Source organism: Hydra viridissima, unplaced genomic scaffold (assembly GCF_058129835.1).
Source record: "Hydra viridissima isolate aposymbiotic clone 2 unplaced genomic scaffold, HvirCarnegie_v1 scaffold_13, whole genome shotgun sequence".
Lineage (NCBI taxonomy): Eukaryota > Metazoa > Cnidaria > Hydrozoa > Anthoathecata > Hydridae > Hydra > Hydra viridissima.
The window spans coordinates 5,820,074-5,841,985 of record NW_028324312.1 but is presented as its reverse complement, the minus strand read 5'-3'; the positions used below and the strand labels follow the sequence as shown (position 1 = coordinate 5,841,985).

The following is a 21,912-nucleotide window of genomic DNA, read 5'->3' as shown; positions in this document are numbered from 1 at the left end:
TTTTATTTTTTTGTTTGAGAAATATATAAGCGGACTCAAAACCAAACCGGTTAATAGTTTTGTTTAATTTATTACTAATAAATAATGAAATTATCATCATGTATTAAAATTTTAATCGTGTGTTAATGTTTTAAGGAAAAAATAATTGAAATAAAGTGGTTTATCAAAAGGGCAACACTCTTATTAAAATAAGTATTTCTTTCATAAAAATGCTTCCTGTTACAAGTACCTTCTCCCATTAATGCACACAAAAGCACTAATTAAATTAACATTGAGATAAACTGACGATAGTTAGACAACTGTTTCCTATTAAAATTAAAGATTAGCATTTTCTATGACGCTAAAGTTATGGACCAAAAAGCTTCCTGTTGATAAAAAGGTGAAGAGAATTCTGAGCAATAAAAGGGAGGAGCAAAGTTATTATCATTAAGCTTTTTTTTAAGAAATAAAGTTGTGAGTTAGTGATTAAAGATTGTGTTGGGCGCTTTATGCAAAATTTGCACTAAAATTTACTAAAGCTATAAAGAATATAAAATTGTAAACATAAGGGTTGAAAATTAGGGGATTAAAGAGTGTTGTTAGGATGCAATAACGTTGTTAGGATACTTACCTAATAAGCCATTCGATTTAAGAGAAAAAATATTTTACAAAGAATTAGACAAAACGTTAATAACTCACAATAAAAGATCCTAAAGAAACAAAGGCTTGGAACGACATAGTAATCCTATAAATAACCCAAAGGATGTCACAAGACTTGTTTTAAAATCAAACCTTAAATTGAATTGAAACAAAGGTCTGAATTTTGTATTGATTATTGCCTGTAAATAAGATTGGGCATAGTGACATCAGAACGAAGATGGTGTTCTATGCCCTATCTGTTCTATGCTCTATGTTCTATGCTAAATCTAGTATGATTTCCGTTCCGATCAGCTATCATTGATGATTTTTGAATAATCAAGTAAGAAAAAAAAATTAAGGACGGTATAGATTTTCTGGTTGCCTAGCAACAATTGTTGTTCTAGTAGTGTTGCAAAAAACATTTAGAAGCTCAATTAAAAGAAAACTCAATCAAAAAAAATAGTCTTTTACTTTAGCTTCTTACCAAAAAGAATTCAAACAGAAGAATCACGAAAATTGTTTGTGAAGAAAAAGGTCATAATATTTAGTGATGCACCAACTTGTCGTGCAAATTAACTAGCCGGACATTTAAAAAGCCATATCGAGTGCTTCGCTTATTAGTGATATACCAGGTATCACGAACATTTCGGTAAAGATAAAATCATTTCAATCAAAACAAATAGGTAAATAAATTAAAAAATTTTATTAATTATAAAAAAATTTTATTTATTGTTCTTACAAATTTTTTTAAAAAAAGTAAAAAAAAAAAGGTAAATAAGCAAGCATAAAAAGTAATAAATAAATATAATAAATACAAACGTTTCATTTTCATACTCATGCACATGATATAAACAAATCATTTATTTTCAAGATAAATGAACAGGACACAATATTAATAAAACATTTTGTTTTTAAATAAATACACAGGGGCGCAATATTAAAAAAACATTTTGTTTTTAAATAAATACTCAGGGGCATAATAATATTAAAAAAACATTTCGTGTTCAAATAAATACACATGGACATAATATGAAAAAACTTTTCGTTTTCAAATAAATAAACGAAAGAAATGAATTTGTTTGTTTTAAATTATTTTGTTGGGCAAGTTTAATTCGCTGATTTTTTCTTGAAAGTCGATTTAAATATTAATTCATTCTCCCATTAGATAAGTGTTTACGTGTTAAAATATTCTTTTTAAATCTGTAAGAAAAAAAAATCTTTCTTGACAAAACGCGACATTCATTTATCATCGGCATTTCGGTCAGTAAATATTCATGGATGAAATTAACGAAACAAAGATGATATTTGTCTCCCAAAAAAAAATTAGAGAAAAATTTTTTTATAAATATTTAATGAAAATTCGGCGAAATATTTCTTTAAATAGTTTTTAAAGTTTTTATTGATTCAAAAAATTGTTTTAATATTCATAAATGTCTGGAAAATTTTTAAAAAAATAATTTCTCCTAGCAAGACTGAATATTTATTGAATATTGTTTGATGTGTTAACTTTTAAAGCTATTTTTTTTAAAAAAAAAATTGTTATATCCAACTTTAAAGCAATAACAACCTTACAAAACTAATTAAAAAAAAAAGATTTTCGAAATTTGCTAAACTTTAACGGTGTCTTTGATAACAATTTTAACACGTGGCCGAGCTGAAAGATCAATTTGTTATTTCTTTTTGGGGCGTATGAACTTCAATGCTCGGCTCAATAGCGTCAGTTTTTGTTGGTAACGTTCCCCAGTGATAGTTTCGTTAGGATGGAGCAGCTAATTGTACATCAATGCGAGATGATCCCATCTGATAAACAGCCTCATCTTCTTGTCATAAATATTCAATTTTGCCGTTGAATTTGACGCGTGGCCGGTTTTACCCCACGATTTTCTACGATTTTGGTTGTCGTAGAGGATCCACTTCTCCCCCTTCATAATTTGATGTGAAAAATCCTTCCAATTTTACTTTTGGGGCAGTTGTTCGCACATGAAAAAATAGCGTTCGATGTTTCTTGGTTTGAGTTTATACAGAACCTAATTTCCGAGTTTTTTCACCATAACCATGGTCGTGAGACGGTTTAAGATCGCATCGCTCGTTGACTCACTCCCATGGTTTAAGCGAGCTCCTCTTGATATTAGTATGAACTTTAGTCTACTTATGCTTCTGACTCAGCGTCTTCAAACTTTACTGAGTTCCCATTCAGGTACTTTGTCGCTGAGGGCAAAACCACTTTTAAACGCCGGAACCAGTACTTACATGTTTTTAGTGTTTGTGCATGTTCCCCATCACCCAGCAATCGGTATCCATAAGCAGCACTTTTCTTCAAATTACAACAAAAAGTACTCCCCGCAGATGGTTTTTTTGATGGCACAAAAGTTGATATGGTTAGAACACAAAAAAAAAAAGTGTTTTCACTCCAGCAGCATGATACATACTGATTGTAAGCGGGAGGTAATGACGCTTCAACACGAATACAGTTACAATATGGTTCGATGGGATTTAATACCAGTTGCGTCATTTTTACAACCCCTTAAAACTTATTTGTACCTCAATATTTATTTTAATAGATTTGCCAAAAATATACTGAGTACACAAAGATATTAAGAATGAGATTATTTAATTTTGAACAAGATTTGATGTAAAATATCCTCGACAATATTAAAATTTTTAAAACTATACTCGAGGTCTGCCATTCATTTTAATATTTTAAGCAAAAGTTTACGGCAGATAAAAGCAGATAGGAGGAAGCACTTGATGATTTGTAATTCTTTAATGATCAGATAAAGGGCAGAAAGATGCTTATTAAAGAGAATAAAAATGCATCTCACAGAATCGAAAGAAAACAATTTAAGTTTAAATTAATGAAAATGTAGCTTCTAGAACATTTCTAATGTGCCAACTTACTGCTTCCAGAATGTTGATGGGAAAAACAAAGAGTTGCAGCAGAGCATTGAATAATAAATTTAAAAAAAACAACTTATAGCCTCAAGTCTGTAAGAGCGTCAACAAACTGGCTGTGGTTAATTAGACTTGGACCCTCAAATTGAGATCCTCAAATCAGTTGAGGAAAAAGGGACTCCAGAAACAAGCTTTTTCATTACAATTTGTTGTTACCCTTGGTTTGAACTATAAAATTTTTAATCTTCAATTAAATTGATATTTAATAAAAATGTCATTTATGCCCTAAAGACAAAGTTTCAGTGATATACCCATATTTATTTGATAATTATATTTAAAATACAATTTCTAATTAACAGAACTTTTAAAACTAAAAATAGAAACAAATAAATATTACCAATCACAATAGTTGATTATTAAAAATTTTTTAATTAAATTCCATAATAATTCTTATTTTAGTTAAATATCTCACAATAATTGTTTATATAACAGTGATTATTTTTTCAAAAACAAATAAGCATTTGACACCTGATTAACAATGGTTGAAGCAAGTACAGTCACTAACAAGAGTAACACATACCATATTACTTCCCCAGTGCTTTGCAATATGAAATTAGAATACAAACTTAAAAATATTGATGCGAACCCAACAAGGAAAACAAAAGCTCCATTGAAAGCATGCAACATTTTCCGCATCCCTAATGTAGCCTTAAAAGGGTTTAGAAACTTGATATTGTAAATTAATGAAAATCCAGCTAAAGTTTGAATTAAAACCATCACTGTTGCAACTAAACCAAAAATGGAATGCCATGTCTGAAAATGAGGTCTATTCAACTGAATTTTGTTTATGAATATTGCTGCAAAACCTAAAAAAATAGAGACAGCTGCACAGAGCTGAAGAATCCAATGGTACTTTCCTTTTGTTTGGCGATCAGCTGATTGAAGTAGGGAACTGTAAGGACTGAACAGCAATATGGCTTCAAACATAAAAAAACTAAACTAAAAAAAGATTTTAAAAAATTAATTTGCATATATTTAAACACAAAAGATACAATAGAAAAATATAAAAGTTATAACTATATAAAATCTAAAACTAATATGTTAGCATAAATTGTATTACCCCAATTATCATCAATGTTGGGTGCCATGAAAATAATGCTATAATTAAGCAAATAAAATATTAAAAAAAGAAAAACATCATAACTATTTCTTTCATTTTGATAAATTTAAATAAATGTAAGAGTAGGTTAGTATTGTGAGTGTGTGTATGTATGTATGTATGTATGTATGTATGTATGTATGTATGTATGTATGTATGTATGTATGTATGTATGTATGTATGTATGTATATATGTATGTATGTATGTATTATGTATATGTATGTATCTGTATATGTTTATGTGTGTATGTGTGTATGTGTGTATGTGTATGTGTATGTGTGTGTGTGTGTGTGTGTGTGTGTGTGTGTGTGTGTGTGTGTGTGTGTGTGTGTGTGTATGTGTGTGTGTGTCTATATATACATATATATATATATATATATATATACATGATAAGTAGTTATTAGAAAAAATGCGTACAACTTCCTGGCTGAGCAATGTAAATAATAAAAACACAAAGAAGTGCAGCCAAAATATGCGCCATTACGAAAAAGAGAGTGACTTTTGCTTCACGCTTTTCGCCGCTATTGACGTCTGAGTAAGTTTGCATCACGAATGCCGTTAACCGGATTGCTAAATTCTACAACCCCTATCAAGTTAAAATTCTTTTCGCATGAGCAATCCTACCCACGTAAAAAAAAAAAAAAAAAGAAAAAAGAAGTAATTTGGTTGAAGAATAGCTCATTAGCAAAAGATTTTTTTAATTTTAATAATTTTTTTATGATTACCGATTGTAATAAGTAGTTTGAAAATTATGTTAACTGTATAGTGCAAAAATATTTTCTTTTAGTTGATCGTCGCATCAATACTAAAAAATCATTTGTAATAGATTCATCCTAAAGCTTCAGCCTTTCATCCATTAGGTCATTAATCCGTCTTTGACAAAATAAAAAGGTTTTTTTCTTTCATGAGTTTAAAAAAATTCTTTTTTCCTTTTTTTGAAATGCTTTCTTATTGAACAACAGTGTGACCAGAAATTTTATACGAGGGCATATTTTTTATGATATCGATCGAGTTTTTTGATGATAAAATTTTCAAATCAAAGGATTTTTTTTAAATCTTCTTTTCATTAATTAGAGTAAGAGTTTCTCTATTTATTGACACCATTTTTGTGCATGTGAGACACTTCCCTCTCTTCTATTGATAAATAATCAATTAATTAGAGTAAGAGTTTCTCTATTTATTGACACCATTTTTGTGCATGTGAGATACTTCCCTCTCTTCTATTGATAAATAATCAATTAATTACCAATTTTTTTTACCTGTGAATAAACGGCCATTAAGTTTAAATAATTTTGTTATTTTTGGCTAAGAAAAGTATCCCTGAGAGCGTTAAATGACAAATCGTTGATTTGAATAAACAATAACATTTAAACGAACTCAGGCCTCTGAAAAATTTTTCTATAGTAACATTAGATTGGTTTTTTAATCGTTGATTAAAAAAACCAATCTAATATAACTATAGAAAAATTTTTCAGAGGGCTAAGTTCGAAGGAAATTTTAAAAGTTTAAAAAAGCTGAGACTGTTAAAGATTCTCCAAGGTTTGGTAGGTCTTCAAAATTATTGGAGTCAAACAAAAATGTCATTTTTTTCCACGGTCTAATCAAATTCTAGGATAAGCATTCGTAATTTAACTGGAGATTTCAATGATTCTTTTAAAAAATGTTACAAATGGCAAATAAACAGAGAGAAAGGTGTTACTCAACAAAGGCATAGGATTATATATCGCCATTAAAAAACGCTTTTGACCGTATAAGACCGCTTAAAACAATTGAAATGGTGCCGAGAAAGAATCAACTGGTCTGTTGAAGAATGATCTGGTTTAATTTTTTAGTGATAAGGATATTTTTGAGGTACTAAATTGATATGTTAAAAGATAAAAACACGAGAAGTATTTATCTTGCTATGTTATTCCAAGATGACAAGGAGGTCGAGGCTGGAACATGGGGATGTAATTTTCACAAAGGCCCATGTCTCAGCAATATATAAACCGGAAGAATTAATCAATATAGCTACAAAGATGCTCTAGAGAAGTGTTTAAAACTGTTCTATGGAAAAGCAAATATTGGATATTTCAGCAGGATGGCGCAACAGCTCATACTGTGCATTCATTTCAAAAGTGGCTCAATGAGAAAGTCTACAAAGTCATTCCTTGGTGTTCTCTGTCGCCTGATTTAAATCCTATTGAGCATGTATGAAGCTGAATTGACAGAAAATTTGCCATATATAAAATAACTTCAGTTGAAAATCTTAAACAACAGTTATCAGAGATTAGGGCTGAATTGCCAAAGGATAATTACATAAGATTGATTGAATCCATACTTCGTCGCATCCAATTATGCATAAAAGCAAAAGGAGGTTATTTTAAATATTGATTTCTTACTTTTTTTACAAAGTCTTTTTGAGTTAATTCAATTCGTTTGAATCTAATTGCTTGTTTTGTAAAACCAATTTAATAGTTATATCTTACTCTTGTATTTTTATACTTATAAATTTGCAAAATTCCATTGAAAAATTTTTTTAATTTGCTAGTCAAAGCTTCGTAAAAGTTACTTTAAAAAGTTAAAAAAGTCTTTTGTTTTTACAATTTTAGCATCAGAAAACTAGACTGATATCATAAAAAGTTTCTTTTTCGTATAAAATTTACCCCATATCTAAACTTTAACATTAAGGGAGATGTTTTCGCAGGTGATTAAATAATCACCTGCGAAAACATAATTGGCTAGATATAATTGGCTAGCAATTTTTTTTAATATAAGCGCAGCGTTTACAATTTTATCCTTAAGTTTCTGATTTCGCCCTCGCATTACTCTAATTTTCTTTTAATACTCATTTTATTATATCGTATTTAATGGGTATTCAAAAAATTTTTTACCACTTAAATATTTCTATTCCCAATTTATAGATCCTTGTAATCGAATGGAAACTTTTTTTTTTAGGTCGTAATCAAAAAATATCAAAAACTTCTCTTGAGTGATAAACTCACGAATCGTATGAAAAAATATGCAAAAAATGTCTGAAGACCGGAGTTTCACTATTTCACTAAATATTTAATTATATTTTTAGCCTTGATATCTACAAAGAACTAGTGATAAGATTGATAGTTGTGAGCGTACTGGTTATAAGAATATAAGACCCTAAATCAAGTTACACAACCCGTTGTTTGAAATAAAGGGTAAAAGTGAATAAATGTAACGTGATTACATTTATCTTTACATCAGCTCAATGCATTCATTTTTGATAACTCCAATTTATCAAAAAGTATAGAAAAAAAAAAAAATTTAATTGAATTTCTCATAAGTTGTAAAAAACGTTTTCTTTTTGTCAAAACTCTGCTTAATTCAACTTATGTTATTGTCTTTAAAATATTCAGTTTCTTCCTATAATCTGGATGGCTTGTTCTCTATAATTTCTGTCGATGGGCATTAAGGAGATGCCTCTGTAGTTTATTCCGCGTTATGACGCCGGATAAATGAAGAAAACATATTCATACTTCTTTAAGCTGGAACTTGACATTAAAGTGTTTTATTGCGCATGTACAAGATTTTTCGTTGTTAAACTTCTTCATTAAAGAGACAACAAACACTTGGTAAAAATCATAAAACAAATACAATATTGACACGAACCTTAAAACTTAACTATTGTCTTTTACTAATGTAAATATAATTTTATTTCTTGTTGTTATTTTTATTGCAAAACCTAATTTCAACTTCAATTTTGTGACTGGTTTATATTTCATGCAGCTCTACTGGTGTGTCGGTTTTACCTTGTAACTTGTGTTTCGGTTATACCTTCGGTATCTCGGTTATTGACAAATTTTTTGAATTAGATCTCAGTTACCAGTGCATTCTTAGCTATCAATCACACTAAAAAAGATTTTAGATCAAAACATCAAGGTTAGATTTTTTAACTGTGTATATCGTATGCTTACGTCTCTGTTTTGTTTTTTTTTGCACAATAAACATAAAAAATCACGCGTTTATGAAATACAAAGTTTTTTGCTTTTCGACTATTTATAATGTAATAACTGAACAATTCGAGCCAACTGTCATTTTCCACGAATGTTTCATATTGTTTTTTTAAATATATAATCATTTACCACGATCATCAATCAACGATACGGTAATCTTTTCTCATTTTTTAAAAAAAAATTAAAAATAAAAACCCAGCATAAAATTGCAACAGAATTGTAAACTTTGGCGGAAAAAAAATACATGAACTACAAAATTCAAATAAAGTACGAACATTGAACGTACGAACATTGAACGTACGAACATTGAACGTACGAACATTAAACGTACGAACATTGAACGTACGAACATTGAACGTACGAACATTGAACGTACGAACATTGAACGTACGAACATTGAACGTACGAACATTGAACGTACGAACATTGAACGTACGAACATTGAACGTACGAACATTGAACGTACGAACATTGAACGTACGAACATTGAACGTACGAACATTGAACGTACGAACAGTAAACATACGAACAGTGAACGAACAATTCCCATTGAACACATTTGAAAACAGCGAATATACAAACAATTAGGTTATCTTTAAATCAGCTCAATACATTCATTTAACACTCGGGACCAAAGTGACCGCCTGGTTCAATGTCGTGGCATTCAAACGGAACCTTTTTTATATAAATCTCATATCAAAAAGTTAACAGTTATTAACCATATAGTTATAAAGTAAAGTCTTTCTTAAATGGAAATGAGGTATAAAATATTTTTACATAAAGTATATCTAAAAAGTTTAACAAAAATTGAAAAGCATTTTCATTATCGGCGCCGTATATATTAATAAAAGTATATCATAATAAAAACAGGATAGTACTCTACTAAGTGCCCACATATTGAAAAAAGTCTACAACGTGTTATTTTCTCGTTTTTGATGTCTTCTAACTTTGGAATAATATTGCTTCATTTCCAACAAAGCTCTCTCTTTCGTTTCTAAACAACTGCAAACCCAATACTCGTACAGCACTACGTTCCTCCGGCTCTTTCAATCCATACCGTGCCGAATGGTTTAGGACATTTTCAACTGATGTCTTTTTCAAATTAATGAATACACCCGTCGATGTAGTAGTCAGCTGCTTCATTAATACCTGCATTGAGACTCAACACTTTGCCTAAGATTGAAGAAATGATTTAGGTGCAGAAATTAAACTAAAGCCGAGACGTGTAAGGTGGTATTCCATCTCTTTGTAGACTGATCACCTGTTGCTTCCACAAAACCGGATCAATTTGTATTTGCATGTAGGTACATCTGAGATTAAGCATTGAAAATTCGTCACCAATTTTTCTCCATCTCCTCACTGTTTAATCCCATGCGTCACTTAAGGCATTATGCGATTTTACTTACTGATTCAACTCACGAAAATCTAAAACAGGTCTTATCTTCCCGCTTTTTTCCTGTTCAACTGCCAATAAGGGGATAATCCCTTGTTCATATTTTTTGCATGGTTTTAACCAACCATTTTTCACCCATGAGTCTCTTTGTTAAACTAGTGTATTAAATGGGATTTTATCTTGTACTGCGCGACAGAATTCTTCATTGGTTCTTGGTATTTCTTTGTGGTTTCTTCAGTGGTTCTTGGTAGTTCTTTGTGGTTTCTTCAGTGGTTCTTGGTAGTTCTTCAGGGTTCATGGTATTTCTTTTAGTAGTTAGCAGTACACTTTATGGCATTGAAATAAGCATAAAAATTCTTGTCTGTCATAGTAACACTGTTGCTAACAGATCTTAAACCTAATTTTTTTCGATTAATGGTTCAGGTACATCCACTGTCAACCAGTGCTTTTCTTACAAAGTTGTTCACATGCACAATGCATACTGGAAGCGCCGTTAGTTGCTTAAGGGAATAGCTGGTGCTGATAATTCCCCACTTGCGTTTCTTTGCTGCGATGAGCAAGATCTTGCAATATAGCCAGTTTTTTTACATCGAAAACATTTTATTCCCCCATTAGTTCTTTATTTCTTTGAAAAACAGTTTCGAGCAACATGTCCAAGGTTATTGCAGTAATAGCAGGTAAAACCATTAGAGGATGAAGATGATCTATTGATTTTATTGATTTCAGAGATCGTTGTTGAAACACATTTCTCTTTCGTTAGTTTTAACAAAAACTTGCGTGGTTTACTAAGTTTAAGTTGCTTACAAAAGGGAAATGCACTTCATTCAAGAAATAATGGAATTATCAAAGACAGATCACCTATCTTTTGTAGCTCTCCGACCAGTTTAACTTTTTTCAGCCATATTCCCACATCGCCAGATTCATCAAACTTTTCGATCATTTTTGCCATGGTGTCATACTGCCGAAATAGCTTGTAATCAAGACGACTATACTTCCTCTAAGGTTATATATTTCTTTTATTATTATCATTATTTTTCTCTTCAACCACTTATAAGTAGTTATAAACATTTTCAGAATTCTCGAGGGCATAAAATAAAATATCTTTCACAATTGTAGTGACATAAGTACAATAATTAACCGCAATAAAATATAACAATACGCTATTACAACAACATATGACTTTGTTAGGTCACACCGCGGTACATCGTTTTCATCTTTTATGAGGAAGATAAAGAAAACATTGAATCAGAAAGCGCCATTACAGATTTCACTTCTAAGGCCGCTGGAACTTTTATATTTCTGCTCACACTACAGGAACAATCTAAGGTGAAGATTTGATGAAGAAGATGACTAAAAGAAACTACTTTCCTAAATTATGATCTTTTTTTTAACAGTTTGTTATAAGTTTTTCGGTTTGTTTGTATTAACTATTAATTAACATGATGCTCCGATCGTTTTATTATTGTAAAAAATTGCAGTTAACTAATTTCGATGATTAAGTTTAATTTCGAATTTCACCTTGGGAATAATCCCCCGTAGTTTTGAAGTTCAGAATTCGGCTTTGGGCTAAACTCGGAGATACAGCTGGGTTAGATGAGGGGGATAGCGTAAAAAGTGAGAGGAAATTTTTTGAACAGGCTGGGAAATTACTAATTTTAAATTCGGATCAAATTGGGTAATTTCAAATTACCCACTTTGATCATAGTTATCATCTTGCTGATATATTTTTTTCATTAGAAAATTTATAACATATAATTCAGCATTTGGTTTTATCGAAAATATAACAAGCACGTAGCTATGTTAAAACGCAGATTAGTATGGATAACTTTAATTTCTTCATTAGCTTTATCGTTAAAACCTCCTTTAAGTAAGTAAAAAATAAAAAAAATTCTTAATTAAAAAGAATTTTACTGCTTAAAAAAGAGTGAACCAATCAATCGCTATCGAATGTTGCTAAGGTTTCTTTTTAAATGTTATTCTGAAGTTAATTGGTTTCGTTAAAAGATGTATGACATAAAAAGGCTTAATTTGATTTTAAAGCTTAAACTCTTTTTTTTTTTTATGTCTACTTATGTTTACTTTATGTCCCTTAAAGGAATTTGCGTAGTTCGCTCGTTCCCTTATATTATAAAATAGATTTAGTTCATGTTTAAAATCAACTAAATCAAATTGTTAACCCAAAATTAACAATTTGCTACTTAAAATAAGGTGTTTTTATTTTTTTTAATTTTTTTTGTATTACTATTATAACTATATTTTATCTATATTTTATAATAGCTCTTACTAAAAACAAAAAGAAAAAGTTATGTCAGCAGTTAGTCAAACAATTCTTGAAGATAATACTCCAGAAAATGAAATCAATTTATATGTTCGTCTCAGGAAAAATGTCAAGACAGTGATATTGCTTGGAGCTTCAGTAATGTGCTTATTATAATTGTATAAAATTTTTTATTTCAAAATAAATTTTTTCAAATTATTTTATTTTCACAATGCAGTGGGAGCCTTAAGTTACTTATGTACTTTTTATTTGCTTTTATGACAAAAAAAAAAAAAAATTTACATAGCTATATAACATTTAACAGTATCAATAATATCTTTTCTTTTTTTTCTAAGGGAGATTTAGCCAAAAAGAAAATATACCCAACATTCTGGTAAGAGCTGTGATATTTAATAAGTTTATCTTTCTCCCCCACTATCTTGCTGTGTAAAAATTTCTACATTTTTAGGGAATTGTATCGCCATGATTGGTTACCTGCACATACAAATTTTGTGGGTTATGCGCGTTCAAATTTAACTATAGATGATATTCAGGCTCATGCAGAGCCTTTTATGAAGGTTGTTTTTAATAATTTGAGTTTATTAAAAAATCAGTATTAGAATTAAAAAAAACTTATTTATTAAACTGAAAAGATATAAATGAAACTTATACTTTATTTTTCAGAAATTATAATTCTTGTAATATATGCAAAAATAATTACTTTAACTAAAGCTCTTTAAGTATCTAATTTCAAATACAACTGAATTTTTTTTTTTTTTTTTTGAAATATTAAGGTGAATGATGATCAACGGTCAAAGCTAAAAGAATTTTTCAAAATTAATTACTATTTCTCTGGCTCATATACTGAAGCAGAGGATTTTATAAAATTAAATGAAGAAATTAAAAAGTTAGAGGAAGCTGAGCATACTGAGAAAGCTGATAGAATTTTCTATTTGGCACTTCCACCATCTGTATTTATAACAGTCACTCAAATGATCAAAGATCATTGTCAGAGTAAAAGGTAAAAATTTTGTGTTTTTTATTGAAATTGTAGGTATTTTAAAGCAAATAATAATAATAATGATAAATCAATTTTCTTAAATCTTATCTTTATCTTTTTTAACTTTTTTGTTTTAATGTAGTGGATGGACTCGTATTGTAGTTGAAAAACCTTTTGGTAAAGATTCTGAATCGTCTGCAATACTTTCAACTCACTTATCTGCTTGCTTCAAAGAAGAGCAAATATATAGAATTGATCATTACTTGGGTAAAGAGATGGTACAAAACATTATGGTGTTACGGTAAGAACACTGTTACTTAAATTACTTAATTAGTTTAAATTTACTATATTTTTATATACTAAACTCAACTACTAAATTTGTATATACTCGACTACTATATTTACATATACTAAACTCATATAAAAATTTAGTATACTAAAAAAAATAAATGGGCTCACTACAAAATCATAAGTTGTTTTTAGGAAAGGAAACAGAAAAGTTATTGTTTACTTGTTTTAGTACAAAAATCAAATATTTATGCATTTTTTTGGAATGGAACTTTTCAGGTTTGCAAATCGTATTTTTGGTCCACTTTGGAACCGTGACAATATTCAATGTGTTCAAATAACTTTCAAAGAGGATATTGGTACATACAGGCGTGGAGGTTACTATGATGAATTTGGGGTTATTAGGTGAGACTTTTATAAACAATTTTCCAATTTTATGTTTTTCTAATCACAAAAGTAAAGTGTTTTATTTTCCAAGTTTTAAATTATTTTTCTTAAAAAAACAATATTTTTCAGAGATATTATGCAGAATCATATTATGCAGGTATTATGTTTAACTGCAATGGAAAAACCTGCTTCCAAGAATGCTGATGATATAAGAAATGAAAAGGTAGTTTTTCATTTTTGTGTTTTTAAGTAGAAAAGTGTAAAAAAGTTTTGGAAAAGTGGAAATTTTCCAGATATTCTAAATTACTCACTAAACAGGACCCAAATGTAATTTATAACAGAATTTCTTGAAAAAAGTCAAGTTCATTTGGTCAAAAATGTTGTACTGGTACCTTGTTTTATAATAAATTTCTTCTAATTATTCTACATCATCTGTAATAAACTTTTATAATAGATTATCATCTTTATAATTTGTTTCAACCTATCTTTATATTCTTTTTAGTTTGCTTTGTTCTGTCTATTCCAATTATAGGCATAGCCAACAGCAGGATGTGCTCACCCTCTTCTCCTAACTTCAGCTAAATATTTGTTGTTTTTGTGACATGAAGTCTTTAAACAACCCTTTAATATATAATTTGCATTGCACAAGTTTTGCTTAGCAGTAATTAGCAATAACTATCATAGTGCTTGCCATTAGGGCATATTGATTAGTTTATCTTTCAAAAAAACCAGTTACGGTAAAAACTGCTGTTATTGAGAAAAAAAAACTAGGTAAAAACCTGTTTTTTTACTATTTAATTTTTAGGCTTAAAACACAAGCAAAAAAGGCTTTATTTTCATTTATTTAACATTGATAATCTCAATACTATGTTAACAAAATACTATAATAACAAAATACTATATTAACAAAATACTATGTTAAAAAAATACAGTATTGAGATTATCAATGTTAAATAAATAGAAACTGTTACTTTTTTGCCTCTTTTTAACAAATAATAAGCTCTCAACATTCAAAATATATCTAGTGTATCATCATTTAAGCTTGTCCTAAGCTTAGTGACACATGTACTTTTTAGACATTAAATAACATATCTAATTTTTTTGTACGTGTTTTGGTAAGTTCAAATACAGATATTTCTTTTAGTATCAATTTCGAACTGGTTTCTAGTCGCATCTACTTTGAATTAGTAGAACTCATTGTATCTCTTATTGACTGCTCTTACTGCTCTGCTAATGAAGGTTGCTCTGCATTGTTGATCTCCTCTTGTTCCATTTCATTATCTGGCAAATCTTGATTGTTCTCTTCAGAATTGCTTTTTTTTTCAAACAATTGGCAAAAAATATTAGCACCTATTTTGGCCAGATTAGCTCGCTTCACTTATGGAACCCCAAATACATCAGGACTTTGGTTTTCAATCACATAAGGATTATTTAGATATAACAATAGAGCTATGACCTCCAAATTTCTTCTCTGCTTCATACGCTTAATGATGTTAAAAGCTATTTGCTGAAAGAGGATGTTTGCATATTCAATTGCTGATAAATGAGTTTTGTTACTTCACCTGCACTTATCAAGGTTGCATCCTATCTGCAAAGGGCCTTAGTTCCAATCCTCACAGGTTCCAGGGCAGCAATTAATTACTCTAACTCATTGAATTCTTTATCAGAAAAAGAATATCACTTGATAATTCAGTCAAAGGCATTTTGATTGGCTTTTTAAGTTTAACAAAGCATTTTATCATGTTCACTAAAACTGTTCCATCTTGTTTGGAATCAAGGATTAGCATATATTCTCTTCTAAATTCAGTTTTACGTGTTTTTGCAGTACATCACTATTTTTAACTGGACTTTTATGAAACAGTCGAACACAGCCCCTCACTTTGGAAATAGGATTTCGAATGTCTTATCAAACCTCAGGAAGTTGGGCATCTTCATTGTTTACCTGAACATTTTAAATTAGGATTAGGATAAGAAATATTATGTTATGTTTAATTGCCCCTGCAAATCATATTAATAGCAAAGACCCATCATCTTGATCATTTCATCATCATCACTTATTTCACCATCAGATAAAGTGTCATCATCAATTGTTAAGTCATATGCAATTGGTTCCAAAACTTTACAAATCTTATATAGGACATCACAAACGGTCAAATGTATGCCATGTGCTAAGCATAATTAATGAATTGGAAGAATGGATTTGCCAAACTTTACCATCACTGAAGCTCTGTCAGTGGTTGCAGCCACAACATCTGAATCAAGATCAATTCCAAACTCATCAAGCTTTTTCTTCATGACAGCTACTGCTTTTTTGGCTGGCATGAATCTAAAGATTCTCACCAAGCAAGATTCTAATAAATGATCCTCAACATGAACATTGATATTCATGTAATGTCGATTTCGCATAGAAGTGTATTCATCTAGAGTTAAGCCAAAATAGTGGTTCAAATTTCTTGGATCCTGATAATTGTTTCTTGAAGAGAGTTTTGATTTCTACCCCCTTGCTTCATTATAATGGCTTGAATTGCATTTGCATCAGCCGGAACCTTGTATCCCTGAGCTCCCAAAGCATCTCTTATTCGTTGTCTTTTTGATAGGACTCAAACTGGAATTCTATCACAAACCACTAGCTCTGGCAAAACCACTGAAAGGGAATCTTTTTCTGCTTTAAAGAAATGGTCAATTTTAGAGAGTTTTTTTGTTTTTTCCGCCAAAATCTTAATCATAGACAAGTCAATGTCATGCTTTGCTTTCAATTAAGCTCTCATTGCACTTGTAGATCCTCCTTTACACATCTTTGTTACATTTCTTGCACTTGGCCAGCTCCAGTTCTTTGCAGTGCAAAATGGGGGAATCTTTATTTTCTTCCTTGAAGGACATTTTTAAACCACTTTGAGATGGAAAAATGTTTTTGACTTCAAATCATACTTTAAGTTCATTCTGCAGCACTGCAAATATAATGTAAACAGAAAGGATTGCCAAAATCCAATTAAAATTTATAGTTAATTCTTTATTCTAATAGAAGTACAGCAGAAACATATTTAAATTTATTAAATTGATTTTAAAAAATGCCAACAAAAAAACCGATTACAATTTTACTTCTAAAGTAAAAAACCAGTTTAAAACCAGTTATATGCCCTACTTGCCTTGGATTAAAATCAAAGATTTTTTTTTCTGATGTTGCCATATACTCATGATTTGAACATTTTAGATGTTGTTGAACTTTTTATTATTAAAACTTTTTTGCTAAGTTACTTATAAAAATTATAAATATTTGTTATTTATAGATTTAAAAAGTATACATATATTCTTCTTATATAAATTTTTTTATAAAGTTATTGAATTATAAATATTTGTTGTTTTTATATTTAAAATAAATATATATACTCTTCTTATAGCTGAAAGTATTAAAGTGCATTAAACCAATCTCTCTAAATGATGTGGTTTTTGGTCAGTATGTTGGTAATCCTGATTGTTCTCTATTGGATTCAAAGTACGGTTATCTTGATGACAAGAGTGTTCCTGCTGGATCAAGAACACCTACATTTGCATGTGCAGTTGTTAATATTTGCAATGAGCGGTGGGATGGTGAGTTTGACTATAAAGTTTTTACGCCATATTTTGAAACACAATAATATTTTTTAAAGCATTTAGTAATTATATATCATTGATTCTTTATTGATTTTTTTTAGGTGTTCCTTTTATATTGAAATGTGGAAAAGGTAATTTTAATTAAGTTAAAATAAAAAGTACTAAAAATATAGTTGTGATTGTATTTTAACTGGAAATGGGATTAACTTAAATCTTGAATGAATGGTGTTGTTGAATTATTATCATCTGAAATTTTTGCACAAAGTTCATTGGTTTAAAGTTGAGGGAGTATTTTACTTTTCAATAATTCTTTTTACGATGATGACAAATGTTTTAAATAAATCTTATTTTTAGCATTAAATGAAAGGAAAGGTGAAATTCGAATTCAGTTTGTAGATGTTCCTGGTGATATTTTTGAGGGACAAAGCATACGGAATGAATTAGTTATAAGAGTACAGCCTGATGAAGTAAGCTTTAATTTTTTTGTTTCAACTTTAAGAAATCTTACTCTTATTTAAACTTGAATGTTTATAATTTTTATGTATGTAATATGTACACTATGTATGTATGTATGTATGTATGTATGTATGTATGTATGTATGTATGTATGTATGTATGTATGTATGTATGTATGTATGTATGTATGTATGTATGTATGTATGTATGTATGTACTGTTAAAAATTATACAGTACAAGTTGAGAAAAAATCTGTGCAGAGAAAAAAAGAACTGAAAATCATAATGAAACATAAAAACTTTGTCCTTCTCTGTTTGTCTTGTATTATGAATTTTTTTTAAATTTTGTTTTCAAATGTATTAGTGAACATTAATTGCAATTATATATTTATATTAAAAAAATTGCAACATTATTTTTTATGATAATTGTTATAATTATTTTTAAAATTAGAGCTGGTTAAATGATTAACCAATTATAGCTTTTACCAGCTATTAATTTTATGTAATCATTGAAAACTATTAAATTTCATATAAATTTTAACCAGATTGATATCACAGTGATTTTCACAACTAGTTTTTTTGTAGTAGCTAGAACAGTTTATACAAATTTTTTGTGTAACAAATTTTGAAGAGAAAGATGAGTTATGTTTTGTTCCTATCTAGTTAAAAATTTAAATTTTTGGAAAAAAAAAATTATGATTAATGATAATAGATTATTGTCACAGATTAACCTGAAAAGCTTTTATTATAATATATTATATTATATATATTATATTATTATATTATAATATATTACTTTAGGTTTTACAATAGTTAGAATTTTTCTTTGAATTATTTTTATTAACAATGATGAATGAAATTTTTGCGTTTTTATTAATATTACAGGCTGTGTATTGCAAAATGATGACCAAGAGACCTGGAATGTTTATTGACCCAATTGAAACTGAATTAGATCTGACCTACTCACTGCGATACAAAGTAATTTTTACCATTATGATAATAATATTATCATTGTTAAAGTAATTATACCCTTGTAATAATGGTATTACTCTTAAAGTAATAATATTAGGTAAAACTGTAAATACCAACTCTTTTACATTAAAAAAGAAAACATTTGATGATCATAATTGAAAAACTGAGTTTTTTTCTTTTATTTTTTCTTGTTTCATTAAAAGTATTTTTAGTTAAACTATAAGAAAACAAGAGCAGTTTATCGTGAATTTATTTCTGTTTTAAAACAAAACAAAACCTGTTTTATGTACTGAAATTACCATTAAGTATAACATCTGATACATAGTTTATGTATCATTTTGCATAGAAAAACAATGGTCACAGACAACTTTTTGTTCATCGAGATAATCTCATACAATTTGTACATATTTTCAACTAGTCATATCTGCCACAAAAAATATTTAGCAAATGTAACAGAAAACTTGTACAAAGTCTTTCAGCCTGTTCTCTTTGATTTTTCATATATTTTAAGCTAGAGATCTTCCTCATAGATTTGACTTTCAATTTTTTCTTTTCATTCATTGCACTAGTTATTGAAATTTTGAATTCACAAGCTGTTAAATGATCAGTTGTGTTTAGCTCACTTGTGTTGGTGTTCTTCAGTTGTTTACCAGATATCACGAGCTGTTGCTGACCTTAACTATAACATTTCATATACATCTTTTTTTACTAGAACTACTGATATTTGGTTGTGATTTGTTGAATAAGATTGTTAAGGTGGATTGTTTTTCTATTTTACAGCTGGTAGTCTTGATCATTTTTTTTCATCATAGCTAAAAGTCTTATCATTTTTCATTTTACATCTATGAATCTGATCGTTTTTCCATTTTTCGTCTAGGAATCTGATTGTTTTTTCATTTTACAGCTAGAAGATGAAGAAACCTAAAAGCTAACAACCAGACTTTCTGGCTATTTAGTTTGCATGTAAATTAATGGCAGCCCAAGTTTATAGGGACAATAGTTTAAAAAATGTGTAAATGGAGTTTGATCATTTTTCCAAAATGGTTTTCTTTGGGGGACTTTTATCACTTGTTTCTGTTTTTTATTTTTTCAGAATGTTCATATGCCTGATGCTTATGACCGCCTTCTTCTAGATGTTTTTTATGGTACCCAACTCAACTTTGTCAGAAGGTAAAAAAGTATTAAAAATGCATTTAACTTCTTGATTATTTGATTCCTGAATAAAAATAAAAGTTATAAGTATTTGTGGCTGATTGGAAATATTTTCTTGCAGTGATGAACTTGCTGAAGCATGGAGAATTTTTACCCCTCTTTTGCACGCGTACGATCACCAAAAGGTTGAACCCATCAAATATAAATTCGGAACGTAAGTTGATTCTTGTTAAATGCATTTTCTTCATTTTCACTTACTTCGTATTTTGAAGAAAAATTAACAAAACTGAGGTTAATTATCATGCCAGAATAATATTTAAGAGAAAGAGGATTATTTAAGAGAATGTCATTAAAATTTTTTTTTTTTCCAGTCGCGGTCCTCCAGAAGCCGATAAGTTGATTGCTGAAAAAGGCTTTAAGTACTCAAAAACTTACGAATGGAACAATCATCCTAAAGCGTCATTGTAAATAGTATTTTCCCTTATTGCGGAATGTTTATTTAAATTTATGTTTTCGTGAGTCATCTTTTGCCTTTTATTTAATGAGTGCAAATTTGAAAAAATTAATGTAATTTTATGAAAAAATATGTTTTCTCTAATTATCTTTAATTGACTTATCAAAAACTTGTTGATATTATTTGTAAATAGTACCAGAAAGCTGACAACCGGTATTTTGTCGATTATCGGTCAAGACCCAATAGAAATAATCAATTATGCAAATTGCAATTGCCAGTTTTAAAATGCATTAATCATTAAGCTTTTGTAAAAATTTTCCCGAAGGGGGTTATGAAGTTCTGAATAATTAATATTTTTGTCTTTTTCTATCTTTCAGAGTTAAAAAACAATTAAATGTTCCATTTATTTCAATTCTGTTAAAAACTTCGTGGTTATTTAAAATTCTCTTATTTTCCATATTTACTTTGCCTCTTATCTTTAATACCTTCATTTAGCTTTGTTTGGAAGTTGCTTTTGATTTTTCTCAACTTGATGTTCCCAACCATATCCAATAAATCATTTTCAAAGGTTGCCATTTCTTTAAATTGTTGCGGAATTTCTCCGTGTTAATTCCGATATTCTTCAAAATAATACAACTCAACACATATTCGCTCCACCAGTCGAGCAGTTACTGAAATCGTTAAAAAAAAAAAAGAAGAAATAAACTTCAATCAAAAATATTCCCATACCATTTGAGAAAAACTACCAATTACTTAAGAAAATAGAAATACTGATTGTGAGATGGAAAGCAATTTTCTTTAGCAACAAACATTTGAAGAAAAAAAAGTATGATAGTTTTGAAACTTTTGGAATTAACACGGAGAAATGCCCGCAACAAGTTGTAATATATACATATGCATATACATACATACATACATACATACATACATACATACATACATACATACATACATACATACATACATACATACATACATACATACATACATACATTGTATAAATTATGTTAACATTTCCAATAATACTGCTCAATAGAGCGTGTAACATATATGTAGAGCGAATGTATTATTATTATAAGTACAAACTAAATAATTAGGTTTATTTAACATAACTTAAAGTTTCACCCAAAAGCCTATAGATCTTCAGATATCTGAAAATCACTACTGTGTGAAACTTTAAGTTTTAAAAATTGGACTGCCACACAGTGGTCTAGTTCATGAAACGTAGCGTGACAAAATTCAAGATTTCGTCTTTCAAATTTATGTTTAAAGTTTGGTAAAAGTTCAATATACACATTTAATATCTAATGGTTTAATATAAACAG

The 21,912-nt window shown here is 29.1% G+C and overlaps 2 protein-coding genes across 4 annotated transcripts; one reads left to right on the top strand and one right to left on the bottom strand.

The window, feature by feature from the left end:
- Positions 1–3,813: 3,813 nt before the first annotated feature.
- On the bottom strand, positions 3,814–5,243 carry LOC145195437 (transmembrane reductase CYB561D2-like). Its single transcript, XM_090071050.1, has 3 exons — positions 5,088–5,243; positions 4,631–4,668; positions 3,814–4,509 (listed from the first exon to the last, which is right to left on the bottom strand). Exons 1-3 carry the CDS (start codon positions 5,215–5,217, stop codon positions 4,006–4,008), a joined length of 672 nt encoding a protein of 223 aa, XP_089927176.1. The 5' UTR covers positions 5,218–5,243; the 3' UTR covers positions 3,814–4,005.
- Positions 5,244–8,357: 3,114 nt separating this feature from the next.
- Positions 8,358–20,756, top strand: LOC145195431 (glucose-6-phosphate 1-dehydrogenase-like). 3 transcript variants are annotated; one of them, XM_090070129.1, is made up of 15 exons: positions 8,358–8,564; positions 12,309–12,447; positions 12,645–12,682; positions 12,758–12,866; positions 13,083–13,309; positions 13,431–13,589; positions 13,856–13,981; positions 14,093–14,186; positions 17,362–17,551; positions 17,656–17,685; positions 17,909–18,021; positions 18,895–18,987; positions 20,075–20,151; positions 20,255–20,347; positions 20,505–20,756. In XM_090070129.1, the coding sequence occupies exons 2-15, from the start codon at positions 12,337–12,339 to the stop codon at positions 20,599–20,601; spliced, it is 1,557 nt and encodes a 518-aa protein (XP_089926255.1). In that variant the 5' UTR covers positions 8,358–8,564; positions 12,309–12,336; the 3' UTR covers positions 20,602–20,756. The 3 variants fall into 3 exon arrangements, with proteins under 3 accessions (XP_089926255.1, XP_089926257.1, XP_089926256.1); XM_090070131.1 differs by lacking the exon at positions 8,358–8,564 and adding an exon at positions 11,222–11,357; XM_090070130.1 differs by lacking the exon at positions 8,358–8,564 and adding an exon at positions 11,994–12,037.
- Positions 20,757–21,912: the final 1,156 nt, after the last annotated feature.

Coding starts and splice junctions, on each gene's coding strand:
- LOC145195437 (XM_090071050.1), bottom strand. CDS start 5,217: ATGCAAACTTACTCAGACGTCAATAGCGGCGAAAAGCGTGAAGCAAAA. Junction 4,669..5,087: donor CATTGCTCAGCCAGGAAGTT/GTACGCATTTTT, acceptor GCTTAATTATAG/CATTATTTTCATGGCACCCA. Junction 4,510..4,630: donor CAACATTGATGATAATTGGG/GTAATACAATTT, acceptor ATCTTTTTTTAG/TTTAGTTTTTTTATGTTTGA.
- LOC145195431 (XM_090070129.1), top strand. CDS start 12,337: ATGTCAGCAGTTAGTCAAACAATTCTTGAAGATAATACTCCAGAAAAT. Junction 13,590..13,855: donor CAAAACATTATGGTGTTACG/GTAAGAACACTG, acceptor GGAACTTTTCAG/GTTTGCAAATCGTATTTTTG. Junction 13,982..14,092: donor GATGAATTTGGGGTTATTAG/GTGAGACTTTTA, acceptor AATATTTTTCAG/AGATATTATGCAGAATCATA.